Raw genomic sequence first — 24,960 nt, forward strand, 5'->3', positions numbered from 1 at the left:
AAGAGCAATTAACTCAAGCTCGGAAGTAGAGCATGGCTGACAAAGCAGAAGATACAGATTGCCAAAGACATTATGTATCATGGGAATAACTGTTGGGGAACGTAGTAATATCAAAAAAATTCTATGCACACACATGATCATGGTGATGCATAGCAACGAGAGGGGAGAGTGTAGTCCATGTACCCTCGTAGACCGAAAGCGAAAGCATTAGCACAACACGGTTGATGTAGTCGTACGTCTTCACGATCCGACCGATCAAGTACCGAACGTACAGCACCTTCGAGTTAAGCACATGTTCAGCTCGATGACGTCCCTCGAACTCCGATCCAGCCGAGCTTTGAGGGAGAGTTCCGTCAGCACGACGACGTGGTGACGATGATGATGTTCTATAGACACAGGGCTTCGCCTAAACACCGCTATGATATTATCGAGGTGGACTATGGTGGAGGGGGCACCACACACGGCTAAGAGATACAAGAGATCAATTGTTGTGTCTAGAGGTGCACCTACCCCCGTATATAAAGGAGGAAGGGGGAGAGGCGGCCGGCTAGGAGGAGGCGCGCCACTCCCTCCTTTCCTAGTTGGAGTAGGAGAAGGGAGAAGGAGGAGGGAGAGAAGAAGGAAAGGGGGCGCCGCCCCCTCCTTGTCCAATTCGTACTAGAGGGGGAGGGGGCGCGCGGCCTTCCCTGGCCGCCCCTCCTCTTCTCCACTAAGGACCATCTTGGCCCATTAAACCCCTGGGGGGGGGGGGTTCCGGTAACCCCCGGTACTCCGGTAAAATCCCGATTTCACCCGGAACACTTTTGATATCCACATATAGGCTTCCAATATATCAATCTTTATGTCTCGACCATTTCGAGACTCCTCGTCATGTACATGATCTCATCCGGGACCCCGAACAACCTTCGGTACGTCAAATCACATAACTCACAATACATATCGTCATCGAACGTTAAGCGTGCGGACCCTACGGGTTCGAGAACTATGTAGACATGACCGAGACACGTCTCCGGTCAATAACCAATAGCGGAACCTAGATGCTCATATTGGCTCCTACATATTCTACGAAGATCTTTATCGGTCAAACCGCATAACAACATACGTTGTTCCCTTTGTCATCGGTATGTTACTTGCCCGAGATTCGATCGTCGGTATCTTCATACCTAGTTCAATCTCGTTACCGGAAAGTCTCTTTACTCGTTTTGTAATACATCATCCCGCAACTAACTCATTAGTTGCAATGCTTGCAAGGCTTATAGTGATGTGCATTACCGAGTGGGCCTAGAGATACCTCTCCCACAATCGGAGTGACGAATCCTAATCTCGAAATACGCCAACCCAACAAGTACCTTCGGAGACACCTGTAGAGCACCTTTATAATCACCCAGTTACGTTGTGACGTTTGGTAGCACACAAAGTGTTCCTCCGGTAAACGGGAGTTGCATAATCTCATAGTCATAGGAACATGTATAAGTCATGAGAAAAGCAATGGCAGAATACTAAACGATCGTGTGCTAAGCTAACGGAATGGGTCAAGGTAATCACATCATTCTCCTAATGATGTGATCCCGTTTAATCAAATGACAACTCATGTCTATGGTTAGGAAAATTAAGCATCTTTGATTCAACGAGCTAGTGAAGTAGAGGCATACTAGTGGCACTCTGTTTGGCTATGTATTCACACATGTACTAAGTTTCCGGTTAATACAATTCTAGCATGAATAAACATTTATCATGAAATAAGGAAATAAATAATAACTTTATTATTGCCTCTAGGGCATATTTCCTTCAGTCTCCCACTTGCACTAGAGTCAATAATCTAGTTCACATCGCCATGTGATTCAACACCAATAGTTCACATCACCATGTGATTAACACCCATAGTTCACATCGTCATGTGACCAACACCCAAAGGGTTTACTAGAGTCAATAATCTAGTTCACATCTCTATGTGATTAACACCCAAAAGAGTACTAAGGTGTGATCATGTTTTGCTTGTGAGAGAAGTTTAGTCAACGGGTCTGCCACATTCAGATCTATATGTATTTTGCAAAAATCTATGTCAACAATGCTCTGCACGGAGCTACTCTAGCTAATTGCTCCCACTTTCAATATGTATCCAGATTGAGACTTAGAGTCATATGGATCAGTGTCAAAACTTGCATTGACGTAACCTGATAACCCACAAGTATAGGGGATCAATTGTAGCCTCTTTCGATAAGTAAGAGTGTCGAACCCAACGAGGAGCTAAAGGTAGAACAAATATTCCCTCAAGTTCTATCGACCACCGATATAACTCTACGCACGCTTAACGTTCGCTTTACCTAAAACAAGTATGAAACTAGAAGTACTTTGTAGGTGTTTTTGGATAGGTTTGCAAGAATATAAAGAGCACGTAAATAAAAGGTAGGGGCTGTTTAGGTAAAGACACAACTAAGTTAGTTTTAGTAAAGAGCTTTTTGTTACGAGAAAGTTATTTGTCCCTAGGCAATCGATAACTAGATCGGTAATCACTATTGCAATTTTATATGAGGGAGAGGCATAAGCTAACATACTTTCTCTACTTGGATCATATGCACTTATGATTGGAACTCTAGCAAGCATCCGCAACTACTAAATATCATTAAGGTAAAACCCAACCATAGCATTAAAGCATCAAGTCCTCTTTATCCCATACGCAACAACCCCCTTACTCGGGTTTGTGTTTCAGTCACTCACGCAACCCACTATAAGCGAATCATGAACGTATTGCAACACCCTGCAGCGGGGATCCCTCACGCTTGTGCGACACGGAGAGCACCATAGGACAGCCCCAATAATAAAACATGCAACTCAAACCAATCTTGATCATCAAATAGCCCATAGGACAAAACGGATCTACTCAAACATCATAGGATAGCCATACATCATTGGGAAATACTATATAGCGTTGAGCACCATGTTTAAGTAGAGATTACAGCGGGTAAGAGAGAGGTTACACCGCTGCATAGAGGGGGGAAGAGTTGGTGATGATGGCGGTGAAGTTGTTGGTGAAGATTGCGGTGATGATGATGGCCCCCGGTGGCACTCCGGTGCCACCGGAAGTGAGGGGGAAAGAGCCCCCTCCTTCTTCTTCTTCCTTAACCTCCTCCTTAGATGGGAGAAGGGTTTCCCCTCTTGTTCTTGGTATCCATGGCATGGAGGGGCGAGAGCCCCTCCGAGATTGGATCTGTCTCTCTGTCTCTCTCTGTTTCCGCGTTCTCAGATTCTTCCCTTTCACCGTTTCTTATATTCCCGGAGATCCGTAACTCCGATTGGGCTGAAATTTTAACACGATCTCTATCCGGATATTAGCTTTCTTGCGGCGAAACAAGGGCATCAACTGCCTTACGGGGTGGCCACGAGGGTCAGGGGCGCCCCCCTGCCTCGTGGCCCACTCGAGCATCGTCTCGCGTGGATTTTTCTTCCCAAAAATCATAAATATTCCAAAAAAAATCTCCGTCAGTTTTTATCCCGTTTGGACTCTGTTTGATATGGATATTCTGTGAAACAAAAAACATGCAACAAACAGGAACTGGCACTGGGCACTGGATCAATATGTTAGTCCCAAAAATAGTATAAAAAGTTGCTAAAAGTATATGAAAGTTGTAGAATATTGGCATGGAACAATCAAAAATTATAGATACGACGGAGACGTATCGTAACCCTTTACGGCGAACCTTTTGTCACCTCCATAATCGAGAAACATATCCTTATTCTACTAAGGATAATTTTGACCGCTGTTCAGTGATCTACTCCTAGATCACTATTGTACTCCCTTGCCAAACTCGGTGTAGGGTATACAATATTCTGGTACACAGCATGGCATACTTTATAGAACCTATGGCTGAGGCATAGGGAATGACTTTCATTCTCTTTCTATCTTCTGCCGTGGTCGGGCTTTGAGTCTTACTCAATTTCACAGCTTGTAACACACGCAAGAACTCTTTCTTTGACTGTTCCATTTTGAACTACTTCAAAATCTTGTTAAGGTATGTATTCATTGAAAAAACTTATCAAGCGTCTTGATCTATCTCTATATATCTTGATGCTCAATATGTAAGCATCTTCACCGAGGTCTTTCTTTGAAAAACTCCTTTCAAATACTCCTTTATGCTTTCCAGAAAATTCTACATTATTTCCGATCAACAATATGTCATTCACATATATTTATCAGAAATGCTGTAGTGCTCCCACTCACTTTCTTGTAAATACAGGCTTCACCGCAAGTCTGTATAAAACTATATGCTTTGATCAACTCATCAAAGCGTATATTCCAACTCCGAGATGCTTGCACCAGTCCATAGATGGATCGCTGGAGCTTGTACTTTTTGTTAGCACCTTTAGGATCGACAAAACCTTCTGGTTGTATCATATACAACTCTTCTTTAAGAAATCCATTAAGGAATGTAGTTTTGACATCCATTTGCCAGATTTCATAAAATGTGACAAATTGTTAACATGATTCGGACAGACTTAAGCATCGCTACGAGTGAGAAAATCTCATCATAGTCAACACCTTGAACTTTGTCAAAACCTTTTTCGACAAGTCTAGCTTTGTAGATCGTAACACTACTATTAGCGTCCGTCTTCCTCTTGAAGATCCATTTATTTTCTATGGCTTGCCGATCATTGGGCAAGTCAACCAAAGTCCACACTTTGTTCTCATACATGGATCCCATCTCATATTTCATGGCCTCAAGCCATTTTGCGGAATCTGGGCTCATCATCGCTTCCTCATAGTTCGTAGGTTCGTCATGGTCAAGTAACATGACCTCCAGAACAAGATTACCGTACCACTCTGGTGTGGATCTTACTCTGCTTGGCTTACGATGTTCGATAGTAACTTGATCTGAAGTTACATGATCATCATCATTAGCTTCCTCACTAATTGGTGTAGGAGTCAGAGGAACAGATTTCTGTGATGAACTACTTTCCAATAAGGGAGCAGGTACAGTTACCTCATCAAGCTCTACTTTCCTCCCACTCACTTCTTTCGAGAGAAACTCCTTCTCTAGAAAGGGTCCATTCTTAGCAATGAATGTCTTGCCTTCGGATCTGTGATAGAAGGTGTAACCAACTGTCTCCTTTGGGTATCCTATGAAGACACATTTCTCCGATTTGGGTTTGAGCTTATTAGGATGAAACTTTTTCACATAAGCATCGCAACCCCAAACTTTAAGAAACGACAACTTTGGTTTCTTGCCAAACCACAGTTCATATGGTGTCGTCTCAATGGATTTAGATGGTGCCCTATTTAACGTGAATGCAGCTGTCTCTAATGCATAACCCCAAAACGATAGTGGTAAATCGGTAAGAGACATCATAGATTGCACCATATCTAATAAAGTACGGTTACGATGTTCAGACACACCATTATGCAATGGTGTTCCAGGTGGCGTGAGTTGCGAAACTATTCCGCATTGTTTCAAATGAAGACCAAACTCATAACTCAAATATTCTTCTCCACGATCAGATCATAGAAACTTTATTTTCTTGTTACGATGATTTTCCACTTCACTCTGAAATTATATGAACTTTTCAAATGTTTCAGACTTATGTTTCATCAAGTAGATATACCCATATCTCCTCAAATCATCTGTGAAGGTCAGAAAATAACGATACCCGCCGCGAGCCTCAACACTCATCGGATCGGATACATCAGTATGTATTATTTCCAATAAGTCAGTTGTTCGCTCCATTGTTCCGGAGAACAGAGTCTTAGTCATCTTGCCCATAAGGCATGGTTCGCAAGCATCAAGTGATTCATAATCAAGTGATTCCAAAATCCCATCAGCATGGAGTTTCTTCATGCGCTTTACACCAATATGACCTAAATGGCGGTGCCACTATTAAGTTGCACTATCATTATTAACTTTGCATCTTTTGGCTTCAATTTTATGAATATGTGTATCACTACGATCGAGATTCAATAAACTATTTATATTGAGTGTATGACCATAGAAGGTTTTATTCATGTAAATAGAACAACAATTATTCTTTGATTTAAATGAATAACCGTATTGCAATAAACATGATCGAATCATATTCATGCTCAATGCAAACACCAAATAACATTTATTTAGGTTCAACACTAATCCCGAAAGTATAGGGAGTGTGCAATGATGATCATATCAATCTTGGAACCACTTCCAACACACATCGTCACTTCACCCTTAAGTAGTCTCTATTCATTCTGCAACTTCCGTTTCAAGTTACTAATTTTAGCAACTGAACTAGTATCAAATACTGAGGGGTTTCTATAAACACTAGTAAAGTACACATCAATAACATGTATATAAAATATACCTTTGTTCACTTTGCCATCCTTCTTATCCGCCAAATATTTGGAGCAGTTCTGCTTCCAGTGACCATTTCCTTTGCAGTAGAAGCACTCATTTTCAGGCTTGGGTCTAGCTTTGGGATTCTTCACGGGAGCAGCAACTTGCTTGTCGTTCTTTTTTAAGTTCCCCTTCTTCCCTTTGCCCTTTTCTTGAAACTAGTGGTCTTGTTAATCATCAACACTTGATTCTTTTTCTTGATTTCTACCTTCATCGATTTCATCATCATGAAAAGCTCGGGAATCATTTTTATCATCCCTTGCATACTATAGTTCATCACGAAGTTCTACTAACTTGGTGATGGTGACTAGAGAATTCTGTCAATCACTATCTTATCTGGAAGATTAACTCCCACTTGATTCAAGCGATGTAGTACCTAGACAATCTGAGCACATGCTCACTGCTTGAGCTATTCTCCTCCATCTTTTAGCTATCGAACTTGTTGGAGACTTCATATCTCTCAACTCGGGTATTTGCTTGAAATATTAACTTCAACTCCTGGAGCCTCTCATATGGTCCATGACGTTCAAAACGTCTTTGAAGTCCCGATTCTAAGCCGTTAAGCATGGTGCACTAAACTACCAAGTAGTCATCATATTGAGCTAGCCAAACGTTCATAACGTCTGTATCTGCTCCTGCAATAGGTCTGTCACCTAGCGGTGCATCAAGGACATAATTCTTCTGTGCAGCAGTGAGGATAAACCTCAGATCACGGATCCAGTCCGCATCCTTGCTACTAACATCTTTCAACTTAGTTTTCTCTAGGAACGTATCAAAAATAAAACAGGGGAGGTAAACGCGAGCTATTGATCTACAACATAGATATGCTAATACTACCAGGACTAAGTTCATGATAAATTAAAGTTCAATTAATCATATTACTTAAGAACTCCCACTTAGATAGACATCCGTCTAATCCTCTAAGTGATCACGTGATCCAAATCAACTAAACCATGTCCGATCATCACGTGACATAGAGTAGTTTTCAATGGTGAACATCACTATGTTGATCATATCTACTATATGATTCACGCTCGACCTTTCGGTCTCCAGTGTTCCGAGGCCATATCTGCATATGCTAGGCTCGTCAAGTTTAACCTGAGTATTCCGCCTGTGCAACTATTTTGCACCTGTTGTATTTGAACGTAGAGCCTATCACACCCGATCATCATGTGGTGTCTCAGCACGAAGAACTTTTGCAACGGTGCATACTTAGGGAGAACAGTTATACCTTGATAATTTAGTGAGAGATCATCTTATAATGCTACCGTCAATCTAAGCAAGATAAGATGCATAACAGATAAACATCACATGCAATCAATATAAGTGATAATATGGCCATCATCATCTTGTGCTTGTGATCTTCATCTCCGAAGCACCGTTATGATCACCATTGTCACCGGCGCGACACTTTGATCTCCATCGTAGCATCGTTGTCGTCTTGCCAACTTATGCTTCCATGACTATCGCTACCGCTTAGTGATAAAGTAAAGCATTACAGGGCGATTGCATTGCATACAATAAAGCGACAACCATATGGCTCCTGCCAGTTGCCGATAACTCGGTTGCAAAACATGATCATCTCATAAAATAAAATATAGCATCATGCCTTGACCATATCACATCATAACATGCCCTGCAAAAACAAGTTAGATGTCCTCTACTTTGTTGTTGCAAGTTTTACGTGGCTGCTATGGGCTGAGCAAGAACCATTAATAGATATCACAACGATAGTTTGTCAAGTTAGTGATGTTTTAACCTTCTCAAGGACCGGGCATAGCCACACTTGGTTCAACTAAAGTTGGAGAAACTGACACCCGCCAGGCACCTGTGTGCAAAGCACATCGCTAGAACCAGCCTCGCGTAAGCGTACGCGTAATGTCGGTCCGGGCCGCTTCATCCAACAATACCGCCGAACCAAAGTATGACATGCTGGTAAGCAGTATGACTTATATCGCCCACAACTCACTTGTGTTCTACTCGTGCATATAACATCTACGCATAAAACTAGGATCGGATGCCACTGTTGGGGAACGTAGTAATTTCAAAAAAATTCTACGCACACACAGGATTATGGCGATGCATAGCAACGAGAGGGGAGAGTGTTGTCCACATACCCTCGTAGACCGAAAGCGGAAGCGTTAGCACAACGCGGTTGATGTAGTCGTACGTCTTCACGATCCGACCGATCAAGTACCGAACGTACGGCACCTCTGAGTTAAGCACACGTTCAGCTCGATGGCTGATACGTCTCCAACGTATATATAATTTTTGATTGTTCCATGCTATTATATTATCAATCTTGAATGTTTTATATGCATTTATATGCTATTTTATATGATTTTCGGGACTAACCTATTAACCTAGAGCCCAGTGTCAGTTTCTGTTTTTTTCCTTGTTTTAGAGTATCGCAGAAAAGGAAAATCAAACGGAGTCCAATTGACCTGAAACTTCGCGGAACTTATTTTTGGAAGGGAAGCAACCCGGGAGACTTGGAGTCCACGTAAGGGAAGCAACAAGGAAGCCACGAGGCAGGGGGGCGCGCACACCCCCCTGGGCACGCCCTCCACCCTCGTGGCTCCCCTGACGTACTTCTTCCACCTATATATCTCCATATACACTAAAACGATCGGGGAGCACAATAGATCGGGAGTTCTGCCGCCAGAAGCCTCCGTAGCCACCGAAAGCCAATCTAGACCCGTTCCGGCACCCTGCCGAAGGGGGAAACCCCTCTCTGGTGTCCATCTTCATCATCCCGGTGCTCTTCATGATGCGGAGGGAGTAGTTCTCCCTCGGGGCTGATGGTATGTACCAGTAGCTATGTGTTTGATCACTCTCTCGTGTTCTTGAGGTGGTACGATCTTGATGTATCGCGAACTTTGCTATTATAGTTGGATCCTATGATGTTTCTTCTCCCCCTCTACTCTCTTGTAATGGATTGAGTTTTCCCTTTGAAGTTATCTTATCGGATTGAGTCTTAAAGATTTGAGAACACTTGATGTATGTCTTGCCGTGCATATCTATGGTGACAATGGGATACCACGTGATTCACTTGATGTATGTTTTGGTGATCAACTTGCGGGTTCCGCCCATGAACCTATGCATTGGGGTTGGCACACATTTTCGTCGTGATTCTCCGGTAGAAACTTTGAGGCACTCTTTGAGGTTCTATGTGTTGGTTGAATAGATGAATCTGAGATTGTGTGATGCATATCATATAATCATACCCACGGATACTTGAGGTGACATTGGAGTATCTAGGTGACATTAGGGTTTTGGTTGATTTGTGTCTTAAGGTGTTATTCCAGTACGAACTCTAGGGCTGTTTGTGACACTTATAGGAATAGCTCAACGGATTGATTGGAAAGAATAACTTTGAGGTGGTTTCGTACCCTACCATAATCTCTTCGTTCGTTCTCCGCTATTAGTGACTTTGGAGTGACTCTTTGTTGCATGTTGAGGGATAGTTATGTGATCCAATTATGTTATTATTGTTGAGAGAACTTGCACTAGTGAAAGTATGAACCCTAGGCCTTGTTTCCTAGCATTGAAATACCGTTTACGCTCACTTTTATCATTAGTTACCTTGCTGTTTTTATATTTTCAGATTACAAAAACTATTATCTACCATCCATATACCACTTGTATCACCATCTCTTCGCCGAACTAGTGCACCTATACAATTTACCATTGTATTGGGTGTGTTGGGGACACAAGAGACTCTTTGTTATTTGGTTGCAGGGTTGCTTGAGAGAGACCATCTTCATCCTACGCCTCCTACGGATTGATAAACCTTAGGTCATCCACTTGAGGGAAATTTGCTACTGTCCTACAAATCTCTGCACTTGGAGGCCCAACAACGTCTACAAGAAGAAGGTTGTGTAGTAGACATCAAGCTCTTTTCTGGTGCCATTTCCAAGGAGGTGAGTGCTTGAAGGTATATCTTTAGATCTTGCAATCGAGTCTTTTAGTTTCTTGTTTTATCACTAGTTTAGTTTATAAAAGAAAATTACAAAAAATGGGATTAAGTTTGCCTCATACGCATCATCTTTTTAATATCTTTCGTGAGTATGATGGAAAGGAAAATTGTGCCAAAGTGTTAGAAGAAGAATGCATTAAAATGGTTTGCACTAAATATTTGAATGATGAGCATGATTGCAATGTTGTTAGTATGAATTCCTTGAATATCCATGATGCTAATGATATGCAAAGCCACAAGCTTGGGGAAGTAATGTTTGATGAAGATGATATTTTTTGTCCCCCAAGTTTTGATGAGAAAATTCATTATGATGAAAGCATGCCTCCTATTTATGATGATTATATTTATGAAAGTGGATTTGGAGAGGTCATGACTTTATTTAGTGATGTATCCATTATTTCGGAAGAGGTTTCAATTGGTTATGATGAGAACGAAGTTGCTACTTATGATGATTATTGTGATGAAACTGATGCTATAAAGAGTAGTGATTATTATATTTATAAAACTTGTCATGAATATGAGTACCCTTTCTCTGAACATAAATCTTTTAATGTGGAAATAATTTATAGTATTCAAGTCTCTTATGATACTCCCACTATTCCGAATGAGAAGAATTTTGCTTATGTGGAGAGCAATAAAATTTCTATGCTTGTAGATCCAGAAAAGAATGCTTTAGGGGTTGGTTATATTGTTGAATTCATTCATGATGCTACTGAAAATTATTATGAGGGAGGAACATATGCTTGTAGGAATTGCAATAATATCAAGTTTCCTCTCTATGTGCATAAAGTTTTGAAGTTATGCTTGTTTTGCCTTCCTATGCTAGTTGATTATTGTTCCCATAAGTTGTTTGCTCACAAAATACCTATGCATAGGAAGTGGGTTAGACTTAAATGTGCTAGTAATATTCTTCATGATGCTCTCTTTTTGTTTCAATTCTTATCCTTTATGTGAGCATCATTGAAATCATCATGCCTAGCTAGGGGCGTTAAACGATAGCGCTTGTTGGGAGGCAACCCAACTTTATTTTTGTTACTTGCTTTTTGCTCCTGTTTAGTAATAAATAATTTATCTAGCCTCTGTTATGATTGAGTTTTTATGTTTTAATTAGTGTTTGTGCCAAGTAAAACCGTTGGGAAGACTTGGGGAAAGTCTTGTTGATCTTGCTGTAAAAAACAGAAACTTTAGCGCTCACGAGAATTGCTGCCACTTTTATTTGGAGAGTGATAATTAGTTAATTATTCTTGCAGACGATTAATAGATAAATTCCTCACGTCCAGAAATTTATTTGGGAATTTTATGAGTTCCAGAAGTATACGTTTGATTCAGATTACTACAGACTGTTCTGTTTTTGACAGATTCTGTTTTCATCGTGTTGTTTGCTTATTTTGATGAATCTATGAGTAGTATCGGAGGGTATGAACCATAGAGAAGTTGTAATACAGTAGATATTACACCAATATGAATTTATAATGAGTTCATTACAGTAACTTATGACGGTGATTTCTTTCTTATACTAACGGAGCTTACGAGTTTTCTGTTAAGTTTTGTGTTGTGAAATTTTCAAGTTTTGGGTAAAGATTCGATGGACTATGGAATAAGGAGTGGCAAGAGCCTAAGCTTGGGGATGTCCAAGGCACCCCAAGGTAATATTCAAGGACAACCAAGAGCCTAATCTTGTGGATGCCCTGGAAGGCATCCCCTCTTTCGACTTCGTTCATCGGTAACTTTACTTGGAGCTATATTTTTATTCGCCACATGATATGTGTTTTGATTGGAGCGTCATTTTATTTTCTTTTGTTTTGCTTGCTGTTTCGATTAAATAACAAGATCTGAAATTCTTAAATGTTAGAGAGTCTTCATATAGTTGCATAATTATTCAAGTACTCATTGATCTTCACTTATATCTTTCGAAGTAGTTTGTTGTTTGCTCTTGTACTTCAATTATATCTTTTAGAGCATGGTGGTAGTTTTATTTTGAAGAAATAGATGAACTCTCATGCTTCACTTAGATTATTTTGAGAGTCTTAAATATCATGGTAATTTGCTTAAATAATCCTAATATGCTAGGTATTCAAGATTAATAAAAACTTTCATATAGAGTGCATTGAATACTAAGAGAAGTTTGATACTTGATGATTGTATTGAGATATGGAGGTAATAATATCAAAGTCGTGCTAGTTGAGTAGTTGTAAATTTGAGAAATGCTTGTGTTGAGGTTTGCAAGTCTCGTAGCATGCACGTATGGTAAATGTTGTGTAACAAATTTGAAACATGAGGTGTTATTTGATTGTCTTCCTTATGAGTGGCGGTCGGGGATGAGCAATGGTCTTTTCCTACCAATCTATCCCCCTAGGAGCATGCGCGTAATGCTTGATTTTTGATGACTTGTAGAATTTTGCAATAAGGATGTGAGTTCTTTATGACTAATGTTGAGTCCATGGATTATACGCACTCTCACCCTTCCATCATTGCTAGCCTCTTCGGTACCGTGCATTGCCCTTTCTCACATTGAGAGTTGGTGCAAACTTCGCCGGTGCATCCAAACCCCGTGATACGATACGCTCTGTCACACATAAACCTCCTTATATCTTCCTCAAAACAGTCACCGTACCTACCTATTATGACATTTCCATAGCCATTCCGAGATATATTGCCATGCAACTTTCCACTGTTCCGTTCATTATGACACGCATCATCATTGTCATATTACTTTGCATGATCATGTAGTTGACATCGTATTTGTGGCAAAGCCACCATTCGTATTTTTTCATACATGTCACACTTGATTCATCGCAATCCCGGTACGCCGCCGGAGGCATTCATATAGAGTCATACTTTGTTCTAGTATCGAGTTGTAAATAAATAGAAGTGTGATGATCATCGTTAATAGAGCATTGTCCCCAAAAAAAGCCAAAAAAAGAGAAAGGCCAAATGAAAAAAAGAAAGGCCATATACATATAAGGGACAATGCTACTATCCTTTTTCCACACTTGTGCTTTAAAGTAGCACCATGATCTTTATGATAGAGAGTCTCTTGCTTTCTTACTTTCATTTACTAGTGGGAATCTTTCATTATAGAACTTGGCTTGTATATTCCAACAATGGGCCTCCTCAAGTGCCCTAGGTCTTCGTGAGCAAGCAAGTTGGATGCACGCCCACTTAGTTTCTTTTGTTGAGCTTTCATACATTTATAGCTCTAGTGCATCTGTTGCATGGCAATCCCTACTCCTTGCATTGACATCAATTGATGGGCATCTCCCTAGCCCATTGATTAGCCTCGTTGATGTGAGACTTTCTCCTTTTTTGTCTTCTCCACATAACCCCCATCATCATATTCTATTCCACCCATAGTGCTATGTCCATGGCTCGCGCTCATGTATTGCGTGAAGGTTTATGAGTTTGAGATTACTAAAGTATGAAACAATTTCTTGGCTTGTCATAGGGGCTGTGCATGATGAGAGCATTCTTGTGTGACGAAAATGGAGCATGAACAAACTATATGGTTTTGTAGGGATGAACTTTCTTTGGTCATGTTATTTTGAGAAGACATGATTGCTTAGTTAGTATGCTTGAAGTATTATTGTTTCTATGTCAATATTAAACTTTTGTCTTGAATCTTATGAATCTGAACATTTATGCCAAAATGAAGAGAATTACTTAGAGAAATATGTTAGGAAGCATTCCACATCAAAAATTCTGTTTTTATCATTTAGCTACTCGAGGACGAGCAGGAATTAAGCTTGGGGATGCTGATACGTCTCCAACGTATCTATAATTTTTGATTGTTCCATGCTATTATATTATCAACCTTGGATGTTTTATATGTATTTAGGTGCTATTTTATACGATTTTTGGGACTAACCTATTAACCTAGAGCCCAGTGCCAGTTTCTGTTTTTTCCTTGTTTTAGAGTATCGCAGAAAAGGAAAATCAAACGGAGTCCAATTGGCCTGAAATTTCACGGAACTTATTTTTGGATCGGAAGCAACCCAGAAGACTTGGAGTGTACGAAAGGGAAGCAACGAGGAAGCCACGAGGTAGGGGGCACGCCCTCCACCCTCGTGGGCCCCTCGTGGCTCCCCTGACGTATCTCTTCCGCCTATATATATCCATATACCCTAAAACAATCGGAGAGCACAATAGATCGGGAGTTCCGCCGGCAGAAGCCTCCGGAGCCACCGAAACCCAATCTAGACCCGTTCTGGCACCCTACCGGAGGGGGCAATCCCACTCCGGTGGCCATCTTCATCATCCCGGTGCTCTCCATGATGAGGAGGGAGTAGTTCCTCCTCGGGGCTGAGGGTATGTACCAGTAGCTATGTGTTTGATCTCTCTCTCTCTCGTGTTCTTGACGTGATACGATCTTGATGTATCGCGAGCTTTGCTATTATAGTTGGATCTTATGATGTTTTCTCCCCCCTATACTCTCTTGTAATGGATTGAGTTTTCCCTTTGAAGTTATCTTATCGGATTGAGTCTTTAAAGATTTGAGAACACTTGATGTATGTCTTGCTGTGCGTATCTGTGGTGACAATGGGATACCACGTGATTCACTTGATGTATGTTTTGGTGATCAACTTGCGGGTTCCGCCCATGAACCTATGGATAGGGGTTGGCACACGTTTTTGTCGTGATTCTCTGGTAGAAACTTTGGGGCACTCTTTGAGGTTCTATGTGTTGGTTGAATAGATGAATCTGAGATTGTGTGATGCATATCGTATAATCATACCCACGGATACTTGAGGTGACATTGGAGTATCTAGGTGACATTAGGGTTTTGGTTGATTTGTGTCTTAAGGTGTTATTCTAGTATGAACTCTAGGGCTGTTTGTGACACTTATAGGAATAGCCCAACAGATTGATTGGAAAGAATAAATTTGAGATGGTTTCGTACCCTACCATAATCTCTTCATTCGTTCTCCGCTATTAGTGACTTTGGAGTGACTCTTTGTTGCATGTTGAGGGATACTTATGTGATCCAATTATGTTATTATTGTTGAGAGAACTTGCACTAGCGAAAGTATGAACCCTAGGCCTTGTTTCCTAGCATTGCAATACCGTTTATGCTCACTTTTATCATTAGTTACCTTGCTGTTTTTATATTTTCAGATTACAAAAACTATTATCTACCATCCATATACCACTTGTATCACCATATCTTCGCCGAACTAGTGCACCTATACAATTTACCATTGTATTGGGTGTGTTGGGGACACAAGAGACTCTTTGTTATTTGTTTGCAGGGTTTCTTAAGAGAGACCATCTTCATCCTACACCTCCTACGGATTGATAAACCTTAGGTCACCCACTTGAGGGAAATTTGCTACTGTCCTACAAACCTCTGCACTTGGAGGCCCAACAAAGGCCTGCATGGGCTGGGCCTGCTATGGTGCTAGATGGGCCAAATCTTCTAGTAGAGTAGGTCCTCCTCTTTTCTATTTTCCTTTAGCTAGTCTTTTCTGTTTTTCTTTATTTGTTTACTACTCTTCATTATAATTGAGTGACCAAATGAATTTAGTCAAATGTGAAACTTCACACAAAAATCCAGGGCAATATTATTGAGCCACACACAAGTCTATAGAATATTTGGAAAAGGATAATTATTTTTAGAATTCAAAATGGCCGGGTTATGTGATGTTGCACCACTTATTAATTTGTTAAGGGCATTTTAATAATTCAAATGAGGTTGGTTAATTCACCACAATTTCTTATTGAATATTTTCAACACAACGAACATTTTTGTTTTACTGTTTGAAGAAGTAAAATTTTGTCTTGCAATTTAAATTTGAATTTGGGTTTGATTTGGAACAAAGTGATGATTAACAAAATAATTGTGATGACTTGGCAGTCATTAGCAGGAGGCTACTCTAGCATGATTATCAGGGTGTTACAGTTTTGCTCTGATGATGGACTGAGGGATGATGGAGGTGACAGCCCTTGTAGCGTGCGGTGCTCACTGGGAGTGTGCCTGACCGGTGTGGGACCCAATCTAGGTAGTGGCTTGGCGGGGAGACCCGGCTTTAGATGTTAGGCTTTAGTGCAATGTCTATTTGGTATTAGGCCCGAACATTCAACACGCCTTCATCAAGGAGATAGGAGTAGCAACGGTGTTGTCAGGATGGTGGCTTCAGCCTTATTGATGTATCACCTTGTATGGTCTTTATGAATAATTAACAATATGGCTGCATGCATCGTCCAGATGCAGAGGCCGGGGTACATCCTCCTTTTCTAAAAAAAGAATAGTCATTTTTTGGAACATAGACGCACGGCGCATCCGGCTTTAAATTAATAAAGCCACAAGGCAGCATCCACATCAGTTCAACCTTACAACCAAACTAACATAAGTTCAGCGGGCTCGCAGTCCCGATAATGATAAAGCTAACAATTCACACGGGCGAAGATATAACATAGCTTAGTTCGCAACTAGATAAATAGAACGCAAAAGAGTTAAGCTTGCAGCGCTGGTGATCTTGATCTCGTCATGCACCGCTTGATCTTCTCCAAAGTCTCGATCATGCGTCCCTCGTCACGCTGCTTCCCCAATGGCGCACAAGCCTGTAAGAAAGTATGGCATTTGAAAAGAATCTCAATGGGGTGAGCAGGGAACATGTGTTCGATAGTAATTTTGTTCCGCACGGTCCACATTGACCAAAGCATCGCCCCTACTCACCGCCACACCACCCGAGCATTCGTACCCCTCTGCGCGGTTAGTATGGTAAGAAGGTCGTTGCTAGGTTGCGGATTCCAGTTCTGGTTAAAAGCCTCTTTGGCTGCACTCCACGCAAATCTAGCGAGACAACATCTGAAGAAGACGTGATTAGCATCCTCCCCCAGCCCACAGATGGTGCATGTCTCATTTGTCGGTCCGTTGCGCTTGGCCACGTTATCCGATGTAGGGAGGCGATTACGGAACATTGGCCACATAAAGATCTTAATCTTGAGGGGAATGCCAGCCTTCAACAGCCCCTTAGCCATGTCCAACTCATTCCCCTCCGTGAGCTTCTCGTATAAGGATTTGACCGAGAATTTCTGAGAGGCCGTCAGCTTCCACGAGATCTCGTCATTATCCTTGTTGAGAGTCCTCCCCTTGAGCTCAGCAACTAATGCATTCCAGGCAGCCGCCTCTCCCATCTCCAACAGCCTGAAAAAGGAAATCACCGGAGGGTGCACTCTAAGTGCATCAGCGACCAAAATGTTTGTGTCTATGGCCAGCTGATACAGCTCCGGGTGAGATTGCCACAACGGGGATTGTCCCCTCTAGCTGTCCAGCCAAAATCGCGCGGACGCTCTGTTGTTGACAGAGAATTGGTCCCCAACCGTAAAGGCATGTCTCATCGCTTGAATGCCATTCAAAAAGGTCAATCCCTTGGCCTTGGCCTTAAACAGGTTGCCGTCCGGGAAGTATTTTGCCCGAAGAATGTCCGCCCAGAGACCCTTCTCGTTTTGGGCTAGCCGCCACCACCACTTGGTTAGCAGGGCAACGTTCATCAGTTTCGAATTTGTGATCCCCAAACCACCGAACTTCTTCGGCCTGCAGACCGCCGCCCACTTTAACAAGTGATATTTGCGTTTCGTCCCAGTTCCTTCCCAAAAGAACCGGGCGCGCGGCGTGTCAAGTTTAGCATGCACTCCATTGGCCAGGAGGAACATGCCCATTGTAGACAGAGGAAGAGAGGATAAGCTAGAGTTGGTCAAAATTAACCTAGCGGTCGAGGACATAAACCTTCCTCTCCAAGGACTAACTCGATTCACCACTTTGCCATATAGTGGCGCCCATTCAGCTATAGTCAGGCCCTTGTGCATTATCGGCAGTCCAAGATACTTGATCGAGAACTTGCCAATCTTGCAATTGAGCAAGTTTGCGACCCTCCTACTTTCGTGCTCCTCCATCCCTATGGTGATCACTTCGCTTTTGAGAAAATTAATCTGAAGGCCCGACAAAATTGCAAAAACGATCAACAGTAACTTAATCGAGGCAATGTTATGGTCATCCGGCTCGAATAACAACATCGTGTCATCTGCATATTGTAGATGTGTCACACCGCTTGGAATAAGATGAGAGATTAGCCCTTTGATGTGCCCTGCATCTCTTGGCTTGCTAATCATCGCTGCAAGCACATCCACAACAAAATTAAATATCAAAGGCGAGCTCGGGTCCCCCTGCCTGAGGCCACGCTTGTTGCGGAAGAAATTGCCTATCTCACCGTTGATGGTCACCGCCGTGTGCCCACTGCTCACGAGGTGCATGATACGGTGAACAAAACCCCCCTCAAAACCCTTTTTGATGAGGACCTCTCGCACGAACTCCCAGTTCACGCGATCGTAGGCCTTTTCGAAATCTAACTTAAGAAGGACGCCACGCGACTTGGTACGTTTAAGCTCGTGAACGATTTCCAGAAGCGCTAAAGGTCCTTACAGGATGTTACGGTGCTTCAGAAAACTTGTCTGACTAGGGCTAATCAGCCGTTGAGCTACGGGCGCCAGGCGAGAGGCGTAAGCTTTCGCACAGATCTTGAACGGGACATTTATCAGGGTGATTGGTCTGAAGAGTTTAATATTGTCAGCCCCTTTAACTTTGGGGATCAAGCTGATGGCCCCGTAGTTTAATCTAGCCAGGTCAACAGTACCTAACGCGAACCCATTCACTATACCATACAAAATGTGTTTAAGGTTAGGCCAGATCTTTTTGAAGAACTCTACCGGCCACCCGTCCGGACCAGGAGCCGTGTCCGTTTTCATATCGTGTAAAGCTCGATCAATTTCCTCCGGGAGGAATGAGAGAACGAGCCCGTCGTTCTCCTCCTGAGTGACACGTTCGGATGGGTCCCAAAGGTCATCACGGAGGCAAAGAGCCTTTTCCTCGGCCGTCCCCAAAAGACCGATGAAAAACTCATAAATGTGGGCGACAATGCGATCGTTGGTAACTAAGAGACCTTGATCAGATTGTAACTGAAGGATCGTACTTTTACGTTTCCTACCGTTAGCGTAGGCATGTAAATAATCAGTGTTAGTGTCTCCTTTGGTGACCCACTTGATACCGCCCCTACGGCGCCAATACTCCTCTTCAGCTCGGAGGATGGCTAATACTTTGCGTTCTAGGTCGTAACGAGCGGCCCATTCCCCCTCCGAGAAGGGCCGCTGATCAACCTCCCAGTCCATCGCGGCTATTGCCTCAACAATGTTAGCCCGCTCTTTCTTAGTCTCACTGCCGTGGTTAGCCCCCCACCCATGAAGGAAAGCCCAGAGTTTGCTAGCCGCCGTGATCTAGAACTCAGCTGGTCCGCATTGTGGCCCAAGCTGGGCGCAGATCGTAGACCAACGATCCGCAACCATCTGAGCAAACCCCTCGGACTCAAACCATGCCATTTCGAAGTAGAACCGTGGGCTACGCCTAATGAATTCCTCCCCGGAGGAGAATATCAACGGGACATGGTCCGAGCCGATACGTGTTTCGGCAACTAGTGTGCATAAGGGAAATAGAACCTCCCATTCGGGAGTAAAGGAAACCCTATCTAACACACTCCAAACCGTCCGCGTTTGTTTGTTAGTCCACGTAAATCTCGCACCGGTCCGAGCCGCCTCACGCAAAGCCATTGCCGCAATGGCACCATTGAACATGGACACCCCAGTCCAATCAATGTTGGTGTTGCTTTTGTCCGCCCCGAACGGATTAGATTGAAGTCACCACCCACCACAAGTGACAAAATTATTGATCGTTTGCCCCCTACCAAGTTGGTTAACTCCATTAAAAAATCTGACGAACGCGAATGGTCTGCAGGTCCGTATACGCACACAACGACCCACGAGAGGCCCGTGACACGATGACGCACGGTAGCCGCAAGAAAAAAATACACCTACATCCCATTGCAATACATCACAAATATCAAGGTTACAACCCATAAGAATGCCACCCGAGTGCCCCGACGAGGGCACCCAGTGCCAAGAGAAACGTTGCAGCGGGTCGAAAGAAAGGAGCTCACGAGACGAGAAGTCATATTTAAACATTTCCTGAAGCGCAACTACGTCGATCCTCTCCTTGGAAATATATTCCTTGAGCTGTGTACGTCTCCCACCGTGGCCACACCCACGGATATTCCAAAATAGATAACGCATTTATATGATTCGATTACGCAGACGCACCCCCCTGGATGTCACCGCCTTCGCCACTCGCTTCCGCGCCGGGATCCAGCTGGAAGAAGGTAGGTCAGAGGCATCCCTCGCCTCTGTCTCCTCATCGGGCCCTGCCTCGCAGCCAGCCTCTACCGGCATGATGGCAAGTTGATTGAGTCAGCACAGCGCGCGACCCCACCCGCGAGCATGGCCTGCGCTTCCTCCCGCGTGTGCACCAGTGAGATGATCTCACTACACGGAGCACTAATCGCAACTCCACTATCGTCTAAGATGTTCGCAAGATGTTCATCCGAAAAAGCGTTCAGAATGCGGTAAGATGGTAAGGAATTACCTGCAGCCTCCAAATTCTTGTCAGCAAGCCGAAGTTTGGCGCTCTCCAGTGAGGTCAGCTCCCCAAGCTTGGCCTTGGCTCGTGCGCTGGGCGCCCGCTGTGCAACAGGAGTCGCCTTGGAACGCCTGGCCTTGGTGCCCACTTCTGCCGCACCCAGCGCCGCCCCTAATTCGCCACCTATGGTTGCCGCCGCTCTCGTCTCCCCCGCCTCTACTGCCACCTGCTTATTGGCCGGCTTTCTGCCCGCCGTCTTCTTTGCCTGACGCCCCGCACTGTTGGAGCCACGCTTGTTGGCGGGGGTCAGGTCACAATCCACGACACACCCAGAGTCCGCCCCTGTTGCCACAGCCAGAGATGGCACGGGGACAATAGTCATTTATCAAGGTAAGCAGATATTACAAACGTCTTCTTTCTTTTGTTTTTCTGAAACACATGCCAAATGACTATTTAACAGGGAATGAATTGACACACCCACAGACGTGACAAAATCAATATATTATTAATATTAGTGCTCAACATTTGTCGTGGCAACTAATGAAACTATTTCATTTATTTTGAGCAGGACACGTATGACGAAATGACTGAGCGCATAGATACGGCTGTCATACCATGCAAAATTCGTAGCGAGATCAGAGCAAATCATAAAGGGTTTTATGAATGAAATCCAGAAATCACCTCAAAAAATCACCAGTCAATTGTGCAGGTAGATTTCGTACCCCAATTGGAGTAAAGGTTTCCAGCATTCTGGAGTAAATAACTTACAGGTATTGGGGGGTGTTCGAGGTTCTAAAGTTGTTTCTTTTGTTAGATTCTGATAGATGGCAAAGACCAAAAGGCAGTTGATAGTGAAGGAAATGTGCTTCCAACCCTTGTTTACATGGCACGTGAGAATAGTTATAATTATTAAGCTCATTATCTTGTACTGACCATTCTTGACGAACATAATATTTGCACCATATTCTAATTCACAACCTTGAAGTCTTTGATAAACAGTATTGCTGGACAAGAGTAACCAAAATGTTATGGTGTACTTTCTTTCCTTTGAGAAAATTGTAGCATAAAGTTGACACCCTGATAATTCAATTTTCCAGCATTGTATCAATAGTCCACAATAGAATTTTCCCAAGTACTACCCCCTACCTAAATATAAGACGTTTTTGCAGTTTAAATTAAACTGCAAAAACGTCTTATATTTAGTTACGGAGGTAGTATTTGGGAGTATGAGAGTTGAGGAAATGTAAGAACCTCCACTTTTACAGACTTTTTGTGAAAAAGTGTGGTGAATATATGAGTATCTTGGTTTTACATATAGACAAAAACTCATTCATGAATGCTAGACACTAGTACTACCAAGTACTAACTACCAGTCTTGTCTGTATGGTATCCAGTCTTGTCCGTATGGTACAATGTTATCATCCAATTAGATGAGCAGTTTATACCATGAACTGTTGTAATACCTTCATCATAATGGACTTAACTAAAATGTGTCAATTTTTTCCATCGAAACGCAGATAAGGGTATCATCAGTGATAAGCAACAACCCTGTCATCATGAATGTGGACTGTAATACGTATTCCAGCAACAGCAATACGGTCAGAGATGCATTGTGCTTTTTCCTTGACGAAGAAATGGGTCACAAGCTCGGATTTGTGCAGTATCCTCAGAACTATGACAACATGACCAAGAATAATATATATGGTAACTCTCTCCATGTCATCAATGAAGTCAGCATCATTAAACTGTAACTTGAGTACCATTGTCATGTTCGCCATAATATTTCCACTAACATAGCTACTCAATTTAAAGGTGGAGATGGGTGGTATGGACAGTTTGGGTGGACCTCTGTATGTTGGCACTGGATGTTTCCACAGAAGGGAGATCCTTTGTGGCAGGAGGTTCACCAAAGAATATCAAGAAGACTGGAACGGAGGGATCAAGGGCAGAATACAAGATACTAGCATAGATGAGATTGAAGAGAAAGCAAAGTCTTTAGCAACCTGCACATCTGAACATGACACGCAATGGGGAGATGAGATTGGGTTGAAATATAATTGCCCCATGGAGGATGTAATCACTGGATTGGCGATACATTGCAGAGGATGGGAGTCAGTCTACAACAATACTACAAGACCAGCGTTTATGGGTCTAGGTCCAACGACACTTGCTCAGACACTATTGCAACACAAGAGATGGAGTGAGGGTAGTTTCTCAATCTTTCTATCAAAATACTGCCCCTTCTTGTTTGGGCATGGAAAAACCAAGTTAAGACATCAAATGAGCTACTGCATCTATGGGCTATGGGCACCCAATTCACTCCCTACCCTGTATTATGTTATCATCCCTTCACTAGCCCTCCTCAAAGGCATCCCCCTTTTCCCCAAGGTAATGATTCATAATATGAGCAAAGCGTCACCTTGGTTGCATGTGTTTTCTATTAAAACTAATGCAGTATTTACGTGTCCTTCAGATTACGAGTCCACGGATCGCACCCTTCATATATGCCTTCTGTGTGAAGAACATGTACAGCCTATATGAGGCATTATCATGTGGAGGCACATTGAAAGGATGGTGGAACGGACAAAGGATGTGGTTGGTTAAGAGAATAACCTCGTTTCTCTTTGGAGCCATTGACATTGTTCGGAAGCTACTAGGGCTATCAAAGATGACATTTGCGGTTACACCAAAGGTAAGCAGTGAAGATGAATCCAAGAGGTATGAGCAAGAAATTATGGAATTCGGGTCATCGACTCCGGAATATGTGATCATCGCAACTATTGGCCTCTTTTGGCTTATACCATTCACAGTAACATTAGCTTCTTTTGGCTTTGTGATGTTGGACTTTCTGGTGCCAATAGTTTAAGTCCCCACAGGAGGCATCAGTGTCTAATAAAGTACTCAAGTTGGTAGGCTTTATGGTTCTCTTGAAATATATTTCATCTAAGAAACTTCATGTGTACTTGTGTTTATATGTGGCACCGCCTTGGTGGGCGGACGCAATTTGTCCAAGCCCTTCGACTCGAGATTAGACCAAATTACCCTTGCAAAAATTAAAAATACCCAAATGGAAAATGTTAATAATACTAATACAATCAACAAGAGATCTAACTCTATTTATTGCAGGAAATATCTAAGTCAATACTACTCCTCTAGCAATAGTAAAATCCTGGTATGGGACTTGTATATAATCAAGGCTTTAGATGGACCTATGAATACAAAGGATCCAACCATTCGTATAACTGAATGAAGAATGAGTTTTCTAGATTTAGCAAGGTGGCTAGGGCATGGACTTTTTGTAAACCCCTCTATTTTTATCCACAATGCTTAATCAACAACTACACTCTAAGATGCCACAACACTCCCTCTCTTATATCCTGTCATTTCTTAGATCTTGCTAATGAGGGAATTCATTAATTTGAAACTCTTCACAACAGCTGAGTAAAATTGTAGCATTAGATTTGTGAAAATATTTTTTCCATATTTTCCTAACCAGCATATTCGTATGAATATTAAATATGAAAGTAACTTGTTGAAGAGTATGCAATGTCAAAACCACCATCTATTTTGGTACGAATTAATTTTTAACATGTGTCCATGTGAGCGTAATATTAGTGCACTTTTACAATACATTTTACTTGGGAGTAACTTGTATAGGACCGGACTTTTAGAGTGAATACATAAGATCTAGCCATTTGGGCTGCTGAAAGGTGGAGACAAAGCAAGGAGTGACCAGAATGTACATATCACATATGAATCCCTTGGTTCTGTCGCAATAACGTTTAGGTCTTTCGCTTACTTAGTTTTGTTTAAAATATGAATGACTGTAAGGTGTCTGGTGTATATTGTAATGTGCCAGCCTTCACAAAAGAAGGTAAGATGGATGAAGCAAGTTTATCATAAGGTAAAGGAAGACGACTCCAACCTTCGACATGTATCTAAGAACATTAAAACTATTATCTGATTGCTCTTCTTTAATGCGCAGCACTGTCTTTCAGATAATTTAAACAGGAAATATAAAGCAAATGATTAGTAAGTGCAGTTTTATGTAGAAAACCATAGAGGGGCAAATCTTTAAAAAAACCCATTCATCAAAATTTGTACACATATGGCTACACTAAGAAATTTGGGAGAAAGAGAAAAATTAAAGGATTACACGTGAA

The 24,960-nt window shown here is 42.3% G+C and overlaps 1 protein-coding gene across 1 annotated transcript in view; it reads left to right on the forward strand.

Moving 5' to 3' along the window:
- LOC125516229 (cellulose synthase-like protein E6) overlaps positions 1–23,663 on the forward strand; it is a 58,806-nt gene extending 35,143 nt beyond the window's left edge. Inside the window, exons 3-7 of the mRNA XM_087529233.1 lie at positions 21,363–21,506; positions 21,612–21,722; positions 22,315–22,527; positions 22,610–23,185; positions 23,271–23,663. Of these exons, the coding sequence (XP_087385359.1) occupies positions 22,354–22,527; positions 22,610–23,185; positions 23,271–23,663 (1,143 nt within the window). The 5' untranslated portion in view covers positions 21,363–21,506; positions 21,612–21,722; positions 22,315–22,353. The remainder of the gene's footprint in view (positions 1–21,362; positions 21,507–21,611; positions 21,723–22,314; positions 22,528–22,609; positions 23,186–23,270) is intronic.
- Positions 23,664–24,960: the final 1,297 nt, after the last annotated feature.

The sequence above is a fragment of the Triticum urartu genome, chromosome 6A (genome assembly GCF_056163025.1).
Source record: "Triticum urartu cultivar PI428250 chromosome 6A, HENAU_Tu73, whole genome shotgun sequence".
Lineage (NCBI taxonomy): Eukaryota > Viridiplantae > Streptophyta > Magnoliopsida > Poales > Poaceae > Triticum > Triticum urartu.